This window comes from Epinephelus lanceolatus, chromosome 14 (assembly GCF_041903045.1).
Source record: "Epinephelus lanceolatus isolate andai-2023 chromosome 14, ASM4190304v1, whole genome shotgun sequence".
Lineage (NCBI taxonomy): Eukaryota > Metazoa > Chordata > Actinopteri > Perciformes > Serranidae > Epinephelus > Epinephelus lanceolatus.
The window spans coordinates 24,808,973-24,824,178 of NC_135747.1; the positions used below are offsets into that span (position 1 = coordinate 24,808,973).

Here is a 15,206-nt window from a genome sequence, read left to right on the forward strand (position 1 = left end):
TAGAGATGTCTGCCTTCTTTCACATATAATGGAACTAGATGGCACTCATCTTGTGGTGCTCCAAGCGCAAAAAAATACATTTGAAAAACTCAACAGCAATGTCTCTTTGCAGAAATCATGACCCAGTTACTCAAGATAATCCACAGACCTTGTTGTGAGCAGTTTCTTGTAGGAACTATTTTATTTCTACCAAACTACACCCGCTAACCATATCACTCCGCGGAAGGAAGTGTGCTTCTACTGTTAGCTCATCTAGCACCACTGAGCTAGCTTATGTCACAGCCCAGCCAAAGAGGATGCCATTAATGTTTACACCTCGCACTGTCATGAGCACAAGCCTCTCATCTGTGAGTAGCTACACTCTTTCTTCTGATAAATAGCACTACAGGTAAGAGGAACAATATGTGTTGATTTTAAGATGAACTGTCCCTTTAAGTAAAAGTAGCAATACCACAGTGTAGAAATACTCAGTTACAAGTAACAATCCTGCATTAAAATTCCTACTTAAGTAAATACTTCAAGTACCAAAAGTATAATATGCAGAATAATAGTGGAGTAGAAGTATAGAGCAGCATAAACTGGAAATACTCAAGTACATTTAGCTCAATATCATAATAAAGTACTTAAGTAAATGCACTTAGTTACATTCCACCACTGATTAAACCACAAACCTTCCTCCGAACCTCGTCTTCATCATCAGTGCGAATGCTGCCTGCGTCGTTGAGCAGCGGGCTGGTGAGCGGGGAAGGCTGTCGGCCATCAGGACTGTGGCTGCACAGCTCCAGTGACTTCTGACCATTGACCATGCCATGGGAGTGACCAGAGGACGCAGACAGGTGAGGACTGTTGGACACCACTCCTGCACGGGGTCGATAATCGAAGCGAGGGGAGAAAATGAAAAGATAAGTAATTCATATAGACGTGAGAACACAGGAAACCACTTATACTCTTAGCATTCACCTACTTCTAGCTTTAGATGGGTGGAGTTTGGCACATTGTGAGAATTCATATGAAGTCACACAAGCTTAGAAAAGTAGATTATTTAATTATATTATCAATTAATTGATCAACAGAGAATTAATCAGCGGCTATTTTGAAAATCAAATAATCCTTTGGATCATTTTTTAACCAAAAGCCCCCAAACCTTCTCAGCCAGCTTCTCAAATGTGAGGGTTTGCAGCTCTTTTGCATAATTGTAGATGGATATCTTTGGTTTTTGGGCTGCTGGTCAAACAAAACAAGATATTTGAAGATGTCACCTTGGACATTTCTCGTTATTTTCTGACACTTTGTGAACTAAACATTTAACAAATCAACTGAGAAAATAAGTAGCAGATTAATTGATAAAGATAATGGTTAGCTGCAGCGCTACACAAAAGTCAAATTCCACAGACACGCTGGTGACATTTTGATATGAATTAAACTTCCACGCATTTAATTCATAATCCAACATGGCAAACATCACCCATTGGGAAACTACGCAGACTAAAGCAAACTATCTGACCCGGGATCAGAGTCTTCCTCTGCAGCACAAGAAAACTCAGCCTGCATTAAGTGTAAAATATCAGCCATGACTCACTCTACAGTCCAGACAGCTCTGGCAGTCTTCCTCCAGCATCAATCAATACGCGAGCTGAGACACATACCGCAGTATGATCAAGAGAAATAGCTTACTTACTGTCATCTATACTGACAATGTCCACTGGGCTTACTTACTATGTTTTAGCTGCAACTTGCCCACCTCTCTCTGCTGTCCCCTGGTTTGTCGACACAAACACACACTCAAACCAGCACCAGCACAACTTTGGGAAGGATTTACTATGAAACTCTACAAAGGAAAGGAGTGGAAACCAGAGTTTCTCTACAAGGTTGCTACACAGGAGAGCGGAAAGAAGCTACAATATGAACACACACATCCACCAACCAACACTACAGGGAGCTGAAGGGAGAGCAAAGAGGGAAAGTCTACAGTGAGCACTAAACACACACCAGAAAACTTCTGGGGTCTCAAAATGAAGATTCGGAAAAACCTCACTTCATAAAGGTCTTCTTTATTGACTCTAAAAGAACATACATACATTGTTAAACGAATAGAAATCTTGAGAAAAGCAGCATAAAAAGGTGAAAGCCAGGTGAGCGTGTACAGGGAAACAGTGACTGAGTGAGAGACTGAACGGAAAGTGCTGAAAAAGTGAAATCATGCAGCCTTCTAACCTTACCTAACATTAAATATAACTGATCTTTATTATTATTATTATGTAAAAATAAACAACCTTGTGACATTTTTGTGACTTTGTTATTACTGAAAAATGTCAGTAGGTGATGAGGAAAAACATGCATTATTCAGTGGATGAATACAAGTTTTTACATCAATTTACTTGTAACAGTGAGACAGTGAGCTGTCGAAATACTGTATACGAATAAGCTGTGTTAAAAATTCAGTCCCTAATCATACTGCATGATTCCCTCGTCTTACAATCTTATCTAACATCACATTCAGTCTGTTATACTAAATTAGGAAATGACAGTGAAGTTACCCAGAGGACTACATGTATATTACAGAACATACAGTACATACATGCAGACAGCAGACAGGGCAGAACAGCATGATGTGCACCACGCCTCAGTCCTGGTTTAGCAAAGCATGCACTGAAAAAACACCCTGAAGGACACCAGTGGTTGAAAAACACACAAGCCTTTCCTGCAGACCTGGGAGCGACTCTGAGCCAACCCAACATATGTTTGATGGCTTGGAGTTAAATGACCAAATTTGCACAGTGGTTTTTTTTTTCTGTCTGCTTCAAATTACTTCTTTTAGTGCGACAGAGTCATTCCAGGTCTTTGGGGGAGCTTTGTGCACCAGAAAGGGTTTCCTCACACTGCAGGGATCCAGTAACTCATATAACATGTCTAATCTAACATTTTATAGTGCTGTGCTGATTATGTCATGCAGAAAGTTTTGCCACTGATAATGTTTATAATAAGGAAACACATGCTCAGCCAAGAATGTCTGCAGGTGCTGGGTAGTGATAATCTGCATGTATTCTACATGGACATGACAGCGTTTTGAAACATTTTTGTTTATTAGCGCCTGAGCACACTAGTGCAGTCCCTGGCACAGAAAAGGGGAGGAACCTATTGTTTCTGGAGAGAATAATTCTTTCCTGCTGCTCAGTCACATTTTTAGGGCCTTAGGATGCTTGTAAAGTCACGAAAATCTGCTCGCACATCAAAACTGAAAACAGAAAATGGCAAAGTTCTGCAGTGACTGGGCTTGGGAACGGCCAGTGAGCTCCTCTGCCCCCTTGACGCATGTCAGAGTTGGGATAAAGTTCCTTTGATGCTCACAAAATTTGAGTGGATCATTGCTCTCATATTCATGAGCATATACAAAATTTGGGGGATTTTTTTCCCAACTGGAAGTCAGCTATCTTGGATTTTCAGTGTGTATTTTCATTTTACACACCTTTAAAGACTTTAGGATGCACAAAAACTCACAAAACTTTGCATCCATGTTTATTTCGATTTGCCAGTGCAATCAAGCTCGGGCATAGTCTGCGAGCTAATTTGCCTCCTTGACGCACGTCAGGGTGGTGATAAAGTTCCTTTGATGTTTACAAAATTTTAGTGGATTGCTCCCATATTTAAGAGCATATACAAATCTTGGGGCATTCTTTTTGCCTTGCCAGACTAGAAGTCAGCCATCTTGGATTTCATGTATGAATTTTTATATTACAAACACGTTTAAAGATTTTAAGATGCACAAAAACCCAAAAAACTTTGCATCCATGTTTATTTCAATTTTGCCGGTGTAACTGGGCTCGGGCATGGTCAGCGAGCTAATTTGCCCCCTTGATTCACGCCAGAGTTGGGATAAAGTTTCTTTGAAGTTTACAAAATTTCGGTGGATCATTGCTCTTATTTTTAAGAGTTTATACAAAATTTGGGGGATTTTTTTTCCCAACTGGAAGTCAGCCATCTTGGATTCCCTGTGTGAATTTTCATTTTACAAGCACGTTTAAAGACTTTAGGATGCACAAAAAGTCAAGAAACATTGCACCCACATTTAGTTTGATTTGCTGGTGCAATTGGGTTTGAGCATGACACATCAGCTCTACAGCGCCCCCTAATTACTTTTAGCCTTTCAATGCAATTTTCATGAGTTTGACAAAATCTGTTATAAGTCATTTCCAGAGCGATGTTTTTGAAGCAAGAAATACTGTCTAACTCCTGCACACAGAGTCTGACTTTCACTGAAATACACTGCCGAGTTGTTGTAGCGTAGCAAAATCTGCTCGAGCATCAAAACTGGCAAAAATTTGCTGGTGCAATTGGGCTTGGTCAGTTTGCCCACTTGACGCACGCCAGGATCGGGATAAAGTTCCTTAAATATTCACAAAATTTTAGTGGATCATTGCTCTCATATTTAAGAGCGTAAACAAATCTTGCCCGTCTAGAAGTCAGCCATCTTGCCAAAACTCACAAAACTTTGCACCCATGTCTATTTCAATTCGCCAGTGCAGTTGGGCTTGAGCATGGCATGTTGGCTCTACAGCGCTCCCCTAATTACTTTTAAACTTTGAATGCAAATTTGACGCATTTAAAAGAAATCTATAAGTAACTTCCGGAGCCTCTTTATTCGAGCAAGAAATACTGTCTAACTCTTGAACGCAGTGTCTGACTTTCACTGAAATACACAGCCGTGTTTACCAGCATCCCGCCAGTCCCCCCCCAACATGCTTGAAGGTACAAGGGTCCGTTTATTGTTATCATTATCATTATTATTATTGCCTTTATTGGATAGCTGTTGGTGGAGAGGCAGACACTAAATAAAGGAAGAAAAGAGGGTGGTACAACATGCAACACAGGCTGAACCAGGAACGTTGTTGCAAGGTACTTATTTGCCCTTTGTATTTGTAATACTGTCATGTCCACGTTGAATAAAAGAAAAATTGGGAATGAGCCACTGATAACAGTGATATCAAATAATTTAGAAATCTGATCCCATCTGAAATATAAATGGTGAATAAAGATTAGATATCGATCCAGACACACACACACACACACACACACACACAAATAAAACCACAAAATCTCACTATGCTGTTTGACGTCAATACTAAAAACGTCTTGGAGCACACCTCAGTAGCAGCTGACAGTGATGGATGAGCCAAGAGAGTCGCTGCTTTGAGGTGTTGCCCTTAAACTGTCTTTCACTCGTACAGTACACACACTGTTACAAAAACGTGCTTCTATTTTCCTGCATAATCCCAAACTCCTGTCAGCCTCTACGTGACGTACTGCCCTGGAATAATTAACCGTTAGCTGGATCAATGCAGAGAAGGCAACCCAGATACTGGTCATCTCACACTGACTGTAGTGAGCGACAAAACAGGTTTACATGCAGTCACAGCTGGAAAAAAATAAACACAGAAAAGATGTGACAGTTTCATGCTGACAGACAGACAAGTGCTTACACTGGACAAAGAAATAAAAGACAGAACAGAATAAAAATCATCAGTTTCTCAAACAACACACATAAACGTGGGCAGACGTGCAAAAGAAATCTGAAAAAGTGACCAAAAAAGAAAAATGCAGTGCCATTTTTAAAGGGAGATTGAGAACTTTGCAATCTTTGGAAACTAGTGTTGATTTTGTTGACACCATAGCTGCTGGAGGACTCAGCTTGATATCAAACTACTGCCAGAGATACTCGAGCATGAGTCAAGTGCAGAGGGGGGTGTCAATAGTGAGCATGAGAGCCATAAACTCTTGTGGAGTGGCTAAACTACCACTGAAACAAACATTTACCTTCATCTCAGTGAGACCTGCCACTGCTGCGCTTTCTAATGCTATTAGACAACAATCACAAAAGCACTCTGAGCTTATATTTACTCCTGTTGTTGTGTTTCTTGACGATTCCTACAACCACTGTGAATTTAACAACCTTTTCTTAATCCCAGGTTGACAAATATCAACTTGTGTCACGCACCTTGGAATGTGTTACTGATGCCAAAGGCACCCTTTGGTGCCTTCATAAGACGCACCCGGCTTTCAGTTGTCTCCAGTGTAAATCACATCATATCAAGTTATGTGGTATACAGAGCAAGAACGTCTGTGTAGGGCGGGTGGAAGGGGAGGTGGATGGGTTGCAGAAACACGGACTTTCACCAAGGACACTGCTGTTAGTGTCTCAGGTAAAACCAAAAGTCAGTGGTATTTGAGCTAAAAAAGCAATGCTGCTTTAATGTATCATTACATTAATTGAGCGAAGCATTAGTTCAGACAGGTCATGCTCTCGTGCCGCTGCTCTCCCTGCCTTAGGCTTTCCATGTAGGCACATGGAAGGGCAGGGAGGTTTGCTCTCTCTGCCTCAGGATTTCCTCGTTTGTACGTGGAAGGGCAGACAGGTGTCCTCTCTCTGCCTTAAGCCTGATTTATGGTCCTGCGGCATACCTACGATGTACCTACGTCGTTGCCGTGACGCCATCATGAACCCTTCGAACTTCTCCGTCACTCCATTTCGTCGCAGTGCAATTCACCGCCAGAGCAGTAGGAGGCTGCGTTTCTTTCCTGAATGGTTATCGTCGTCTCTAGTTGATTCTTTGTTTAGCTTCCGGCTTTTCCGGTCACAGAGAAATGAACGTGGAGCATGGACAGACGGCTCCGTCCGTATCCGTATTGAACGTTGAGCATAAATGGGCATTAATACTGCAACATCTACATCGCAACAGAAGATGTTTAAAGATGGCGGGGATGGCGCAATCTGGAAATACGGAACCGGAAATGCATTGCTACCAAGCAAACCAATCACAGCCCTCTCGGTCTGCGCTGGGCCTGCGTCGCCTCGACGTGTAGTTACATTTTTGGGGAGGTACACGTCATGCTATGCCGGGGGCTACGGCGAGCCTTCTGCGTAGCCACATACCCTACGACATAGCGACGTCGTTGATTTAATGCAGGACCATAAATCAGGCATTAGGCTTTCCACGCAGGCTCGTGAAAGGCAGAGAGGTGTGCTCTCTCCACCTTGGGCTTTCCACGTAGGCGCATGGAAGAGGCTTTGGAAAGGCAGAGACCAAATAACAGATCCATACCGGCAAATATAATACTGCAAATGGAAATTAAGTTTTCTTTGACTTAAGTGTTCCTGAGTGAACTTACATCCGGCCGTCATGCACTGCCATCACTCATCATGTTTTGGGTTAAAATGAGTACGTAATGTAACACCTTTACATCATGTTATGTACTTATTATAACCCAAAAGCCAAGTGGTTTTGTTGCCTAAACCTAACCACGATTGTCTGACAACTCAAACCACATACACAATGACTTTCCCCCAGGAGACAGCTGTGCGTCACATACAGACGTTACGGGTGCGTCTCAAAGATGCCAAAGGGCATCCTCACACCACGTCACATGCTGAAGGCATGAGATACTGTGGGTATTTGACAACCTGGGATGAGAACATGCCAGAAAAAAACAGGTTTCTATTTCAAGCTAATAAAGAGCAGAAGGTGCTGTAAACATAAAACGATATTGAATACCAATCAGGTGTTTAAATTGGTATTTGCAGCATATTAATTAGTTTTCAGACACTTCAGGCAGATGCTTAGTACTCTCACAACAATCACAAGCCAGATGCAGCATCAAGAGTATCAATAAATCAAGCAAGACAGCAGGATTATTCCCAATAAATGCCTATAAAGTCAACAATTACTGCCACAATTATACATCCACAGGTCTTTCATGACTCCACAATAGACGTATTATGAGTAAAAAGTGTGTGATGCAGAAAACTGTACAACATTTTACCATCTGATTAATGTAATGGAAAACAGAAATGTCTGTGAACAATTATGAACCATGAGTATTTCCCTACGGGAAGTCATAAGGCATCTGAGACAGAGAAGCTGAGTGACTCACTGACTTTGTTCTAACGTTCCACAAATGCAAAGAATGTGAGAAAAGTGCAAGTGTAACAAAAAAATTCTCATTTGATCCTTCTCAAGTGTGAAACTTCCCTGTAGTTGCTGCAGTTTTTAATAATGGGTAGCTTCTCAGTGTTAAATCCTAACATGGCACTTGTGTATTTCTGCAGGAATGTGTGAAACAATCAAAGAACTGGGAGGCCAACTGATAAACCTTTCTCCGTGCAACAAACAGGAAAACCCTGAATAGACTTTTTCCTTCGTGAAATCTCGCAAAGAGAAGTGTCTCCTGATGAAAGAGACTGATGTGGGCTCAAAAAGTGCTTCTAGTAGGTACCGCTGTGCTTAAGGAGACTACTGTGAACATGCAGCGTGGAGATTCGAGCCGTCCTCTGACAGAAATAAGCTGTCACCCACTGAACCCAGCTTTTCTAATACCATCTGGACCCAATCTAAACCCTTTAAACTTTCCCGCGGAGCCGATTTGAAGCTCTCTGTGCACTAACAGCTGAAAATCTGTCCGCCATCCTCATCACTGAAGGCATGGCATCCGTCCTCATCTGCCTCCTCATCCAGCTGGAGGCTGCCAAAGGAAAACTTGTTTCTGGGTAGAGGGGAAGAGGGGTTAGCCTCAACTGGATTACCAACTGTCAGGGGGCTGCTGCAGTTGCCCCTGTTAGTCTCCACCTCAGACTCACTGGACTCTGACCCACTGGTGGTGGAGCAGTCATTCATGTGAACTGGCCCCACGTGCGTGACACCACCCTGCCCTAAGCGCTTCAGCCCCGGACTGGACCTGGGCCTGCCCGCTACGGAGAGGCCATTGGCCACCATGCGACGTTCAAGAGCCGCCATACGTTCAGCCCGAGACAGGACAGGACGTGATTCACGCCCCGGGGAGGACGCTCCCTGGTTTGGGTCTGTCTCAGAGTGGTGACGCACTTTGTGGAGCTTTTGTAAACGAGGAGAGCGGCTCGGGACGGGAGAGTATCTGCCCTCCTCGTAGCTAGGGGGAGCAGAGCTATAGCCGTTCTGCTCAGCGTAACTGAGGGAGCTTGATTGATGATTGTCCATGGCAGGAGTGGTGATGCCACTCCTTGAACCCATATGTGGGGCTGTGAGAGGGCTGCTGCTATGCCTCTCTCTATTATGGGCACTGAGATCCACCATGCTATGGATAGGACTCTGGTCAACCGTTTGGTATGACTGCTTTGGAGGCTCGTCTAACTCACGGCTCATGTTGAACAACTGCCTGGAAGAACACGGGGATTCCCTATGCCGCATCCTACCAAGAAAGTGCTCCTGCTGGGCCTGCGAAGCCCCGTTAACGCTCCCAGAGCCAGACCCACGGCGGAACATGGGCTGCTCCCTGTAAGTGTGATTCAGCGTTATAGCCTGGTTATATTCACTATCTACATCACTGCAGTCAACGAAGGGCATGGAAGAGCTGCTGCCTTTAGCAGCCCGAGATGCTGGACCTGTACTCAGATGTTCTGGGTGGGTCTGTCGTGTTGAGCCTCTTCTCTCCTCAGTCCTGGACACAGACTCTGTTCTCTCCTCATGGCCGTTTCTCTGGTGAGATGGGCTCGCCCTCGTTGTCCTCGAGGCCGAAGGGTCTTCTGCACTCACCAACACCGACTCCTTCCAATGACGCCTAGAAGGAGAGTCTACTCTGTCCCCTGCAGCACCAATCTGACAGAGAGAGAGGGAAGGGGAATTAAAACATTTCAAGAGTCCATTTTATTAAAGCTGGTGTAGGCAGTTTTATTTTGGCATCACTGATCAGAAACCCTATAATAACCTGTGAGCATGGACTGAGAGTAAACTAAACCTCTGCACCTCCTCTTGACTCTGTTTTCAGGCTTTAAAAAGGTTAGATTGTGATGGAAGACTTTGGCCAATAACAGGTCATTTCAGAGACAGGGCTTGACATCATCAAACTTTCTTTTGCTGCCATTACACAGGTTAGACCTGTTGCTGCTGCTGGCCGCCAGCCCACTGTGACACCCAGTGCTGAGGGGTTTGCACTGGCCAAATTTGAGCCACAACAGCAGCCGCCTTCAAGTCCATCTCCCAATCCTCTGCCCGCTCTCCCCCTGGGGAGGCAGCCCACAGCTACAGGGAGGGAGACTGTGGGGTCGCTAGCTAGCAAATTCTTGTCTTATCTGTGGTCTGATAAACAGATAGAGAGAGCAGGGCAGAGAGGTGAGAGATGCAGGAGGAGGGTGTATTTTCAAATTCTGCCATTTTTTTGCCCTTTCCAGATTTCTGCCTACCTCGCCCAGCTTTAATGACTATGTTTAATTTGATTATTAATACTAATCTTGTACTGAGTTTGTGACCACCTGGAGGGCCGAGTGATTAGCTCTACTAGCTTGCACAGACGATCCACATGTACAAGCATATGTACAAGGGGGTGGCAGAACACACATTCCTGCTGTCAGTTTTACTGATCGACATTTAGTAGTGGCAGTGTGCCAATACATGTAGCAACAGTCCAGCAAAAGACGGGGAAGAAGCAGAAGAAGAAGAAGACTCACTGGTGAGGTACATATGTAAAACTAAACCTGTGTGACGACCAGAGGTATAAGACCAGACAACCTGAAAAGGGTTGTAACAGGTGGTTTAACACCCATTTGTCTGCCTATGCAGGCTCAGGCACCGTCCTGGAGTGCCAGCTTTAGACTCTAAGGGCCACAAAGTCTGAATCTGCATTAGACCGTTTCTCAATAAACATTTTTTTCCATCTCAGTCACTTCTGAAACCAGTAAATTGTACATATTTGTTATGCCACAGTATTTTTGATTTTTTTTTAACTTTATTGTAATTTTTCTGTTCTGTATTTACGTTATTGACTGTTGCAGTATTTTTCCATTTATTCTATTTCCTCTTAATATGTTTATTATATGCACTAAACACTGGGGCAAGTTCCTTTCAAGTGAAAACTTACTTGATAATAAACTTTATTTTGATTCTGAGTGTCCCCTAGTTTGGTTACTTTCCTCTGTTTTAAATTTATATCGTTCAGTTTCACACTGTACACCGACTCCATTGGCTAAGATTAGCAGTGATATTGATCCTACATGCGAAAGGTGTAAACGGTCTCCGGGCATTCTACATTCTATGTTCTGGTCATGTCCACGACAATTTAATTACTTGAATTTAATATTCAAAACTTTTTCAGCAATGGTTGGACAGCTGGTTGCCCCATCTATGTCCACAGCAATATTTGGAGGAGGCCTAACTCCTCTAGATGTTAACTTTAGTAGAGCCCAAGCTGACATTATCTCTTTTTGCTCACTTCTAACCACTACAGTACTCACCTCCAACATATGGACACTGGATCAAGGATGTTATGTATCATTTACAATTTGAGAAAACCCATTGTTTTTTTCAAAGAATCAATTGCTCGCTTCTTTGCCACCTGGCAACCATTTTTAAGTTTTGTGGCAAATCCAGAGGCTGCAAAATTGTAATGAAACATGCTATACTCCCCAACTTGTGTCGCACAAGTTGATTAATTTGTTGTCATTTTTCATCTTTTTTCTTCTTCTGTATTGGATTTTCTTTGACTGGTCTGGCTTTCTCTGTTTGTTCTTGTGTCGACGGGTGGGTGCGGTGTTCTTTTTGTCCTTTCTGGTTCTGTGTTTGTTTATTAACTCTATTGAATTGCCAATAAAAATACCTTGTTTAAGGAAAAAATTGAAACCTTAAAGGCAAAATGTAAAACAGGGCGGCTGTGGCTCAGGAAGTGAAAGGGTGGTGGTTTAATTCCTGGCCCTTGCAGTTTATATGTTGAAGTTGGTCGTGCTCCAGCGTTATGTTGGACAAGACACTGAACCCCAGTTTGAAGCCAAAAAATGAATAAAGGAAGTGACAAAATGTTATGTTCAGGATGTGACTATAAAAATGCCTGGGGATGTACTGAGTGTAATATACTGAGAGATATTTAAAAAAACAACAACTTTCTATGCAAAGTAACTGTAAGACAACAAGACAGGGTACCAATGAGGCTTTCTTTGTGTAAATGGAATATGTAATAATCATAATAAGATTCATCAGGTGACATGCAGATAACTTTCTATTGTCAATGCACTGAAAAACTGTGACACTCACTTCTGTTGGCACTTCATGGCGGCTTGGAGAAGGCAATGGCGACAGGCGGATATTGTGTTGGACCCGACTGTTGTGTTGGACTCGACTGTGTTTCCTGGCAGACAGGATGTTGAAGGTCAGTGTTATACACTCTGAGCACCGTCGCCTAGACCTAATGTGTCAAAAATGTCTGCAGCCTTTACCTTTCAAACGGGATCTTTTTAAACTCAGACTCCTTCACATAATCAATCACCTGCTTCTGTGTGCGCCCGCTGCAGAGACAAGTACAGGAGAGATGATAATGAGCTATTCTGGGAGAGCCGTTGTAGACTATTAAGTGATGGTGAGATGCTGCTGTGTGACTGCAGTCCTGAGAGACAAAGAGCTTTATGATGCAACTCACCTGAACCTAAAGGAGGAGCCTCGTGTGAAAAGCACCGGCTTAGGCTTGGGCTTAGGTTCCTCAAAGAGGCGGAAGAAGGCGTGGTATTCCACACAGATCTTCCAGAATATTTTACAGCAGTCCCTGCTGCCCATCAGAAACTCCAGAGTGTCCTGATATGAACTCTGGGGGACATAAAAACACAGCTTACATAGCCGAAAGCTGATTGATTTTGTATTTTACACAGTGAGATTCAGGGATGTGACTTACATTTAGATCTGGCCTCAGCTTGATGAGGAAACGTTTCCTCTTGAAGCTCAGTTTACGCACTTTAGACCAGTTGAAGGCGTTAATCTTTGTGTGTCCCTGCAGGGATGAAAAACAACCGTTTTACTTCATGCTTTAAAAAACATACAACATTTTTACCACCAAAAGATCTACTGTTTTCATAATCACATCATGCAGACGACTAATTACATCACACCACCACATGTTAATCTACAAACTTGTGCGGCTGACCTGAAAGACCAGGACACCGGTGTGAGCCACAGCCAGGCTTAGCCTCGTGCCCTCACGATCCTTGGCAGGGTGGAGGCGAATCCCATACATCTCCAACCTGCGTGCCACTTCAAGTAAGTGATAGTCTGATTCTGCTGGTGTTTGACCTCTAGTAACACAAAACACAACAGTAACACGTTAACCCTTTGAACTCTGCAACAGAAATCATATGCCTGTGGCTACATTGGTATTTTTGCTTATTGTGATGTCATTTTTTGGAGCATCTTCAAATACTTCATGTTTCTAAAATCTGTACAACCTCAGTTTAAAGGGAATTTAAGTCAATAAACCATGATAATTGATAACAGGATTGACAGAAAAAAATACAAAACTTAGACATGCTTTTTCATCAAATTTTATAAAATAAACACACAAAAATTGATCCAAAAGATTTTTAAATGTAGAAACATGAACAAAATATTTCCTAAACACACTGTAAGTTATTTGAATTATGTACGTTTTAAGTTTTTCAGATATGCTCATTTTTATAAACCGAGTGCAACGGCGTTTTGAAGATTCATCCTATTCCTTTGGCGTCACCACGTTTTTGCACCACACGTAAGGTAGCATAATGACATCATCACAAGTGTGCAACATGATGACACCGAGGACCTTTCTGCTTCAACAAGAATGAATACTCTAGCTACTGAAAGTAATGATCTCCTGCAGCCATTATGAGGAAATACCAGCACCACTGCACATTGTCACCATGTTTGCACCACATGCAAGGTAATGTAATGACATGTAAGGACTTGATGACGTGGAAGACAGAAGCCTTAGCTTTCGGTTGCGAAAAGCATAAATGTTCTGGTAATTATGGTTCTTATTTTATATCAGTTGAAACACGATCATTTAAACAACCATCTCCAGCGGTCATCCTTGGGATGTCTTTGTCTTATTCTTTTAGAGAATAAGGCTGGCGATATTCTATATTTCGCTTACTGTCAACTACAGACTGGGCAAGACTAGGAGATTTTTCATATCTTAACAAATAAAAATGTGAGAGACTGGTGGGTAACGGGCCTTTTTACATAAAATTCACAAAGTAAACAGGAAATAAATATGGATAAAGTCATGGAGATGGCATGAACATCGACGCTACATGTTACATCGCAAGCTGGAGGTGAGTAAATTCTGGGTTGAACCCCAATATTGAATGAGGGACCACTGACAACAGAATATCGGACTGTTAATATTGAAAATGCTGAATATTGGTGACCAGAATGGACTTCCTAGCAGATTGGGGGATGTAAGAAAAACACCAGGGATGCAGAATAATATCAGCACATCATCTGCATCTTGGTTTTAAAATGAACTATCAGAACCAGTCAACATGATTTTCCTTGTTTTGCACGGTGAATGAACATCACATATATTGAATCTCATGTCTCCACCAGCTGATGGGCCATCATGTTAAGTATGCATGCATAATATGGTATTAATTCCACAACATAAGAGACTTCATGATCACTAAAATTAGATAGGGAGAAGTGGATATATCGATATCGGTATCAGTTATTGCTAAAATGAGTTGTTACAAATCGGCATATCAGATATTAGCAAATAATCCAATATCGTGCATCCCTAAAAAAAACACTCTGAGCATACCTTAAACCACAGGAAAATCTGGCAAGATGATCTTTAAAACCATAAAAAAAATCAGGGCTTTCCTGACGATCGTCGGAAGAGGGGAACTTGGCCCAGAATTATCTTGATTCTTGTGTGTACCCAAAACAAACAAAGAATTCATGCAACTAACATAAGTTGTTTGTGTGGCTACGGCCTGATAGAACGTATCCATCTGTGTTGTACATCGTCATTGTTGTCCAAGAACTACTAATTGCTGCACTGGGTGACATATTTCATCATGTCAATGAATGTGGACACTGTAGTTTATTTGCGTTAATCCTTTATACATTGTCTTGCTGCTGTAAATACTCCACTGGGCACCAACTGTGTATTAATCCATAGCTAAAAATAGTCCTCAACAAATACACTTTAATTATGTGTCTGTCACAATCACTATAAACCACAGTGCCCGGATCTTTTAGGACATCACTAAGCCTTTAAAAAAAAAAGAAAAGAAACTATATATTTTTGATGTGTTTTGAAAGATTTAGAATAATTGGACTTCTGGGGCTGAGAGCCACAGAAAGAGCAGGGAAGTGAGGAAGTATTGAGTGATAAACTGGCTCATTATCAGTTTTGGTGTTCTCTGTAGATATGTTGACATTAAGAAA

The 15,206-nt window shown here is 42.3% G+C and overlaps 1 protein-coding gene across 4 annotated transcripts in view; it reads right to left on the minus strand.

Annotated features, from left to right (window-relative positions):
- The window catches only part of LOC117251151 (FERM, ARHGEF and pleckstrin domain-containing protein 1), an 86,964-nt gene that overhangs the window by 16,957 nt on the left and 54,801 nt on the right, over positions 1–15,206 (minus strand). For all 4 annotated transcript variants that reach the window (XM_033617157.2, XM_033617158.2, XM_078174517.1 and 1 more), the window contains exons 8-14: positions 12,928–13,075; positions 12,679–12,774; positions 12,430–12,593; positions 12,230–12,298; positions 12,048–12,141; positions 9,410–9,623; positions 672–859 (exon numbers count right to left, since the gene is read on the minus strand). In XM_033617157.2, coding sequence (XP_033473048.1) covers positions 672–859; positions 9,410–9,623; positions 12,048–12,141; positions 12,230–12,298; positions 12,430–12,593; positions 12,679–12,774; positions 12,928–13,075 — 973 coding nt within the window. The remainder of the gene's footprint in view (positions 1–671; positions 860–9,409; positions 9,624–12,047; positions 12,142–12,229; positions 12,299–12,429; positions 12,594–12,678; positions 12,775–12,927; positions 13,076–15,206) is intronic.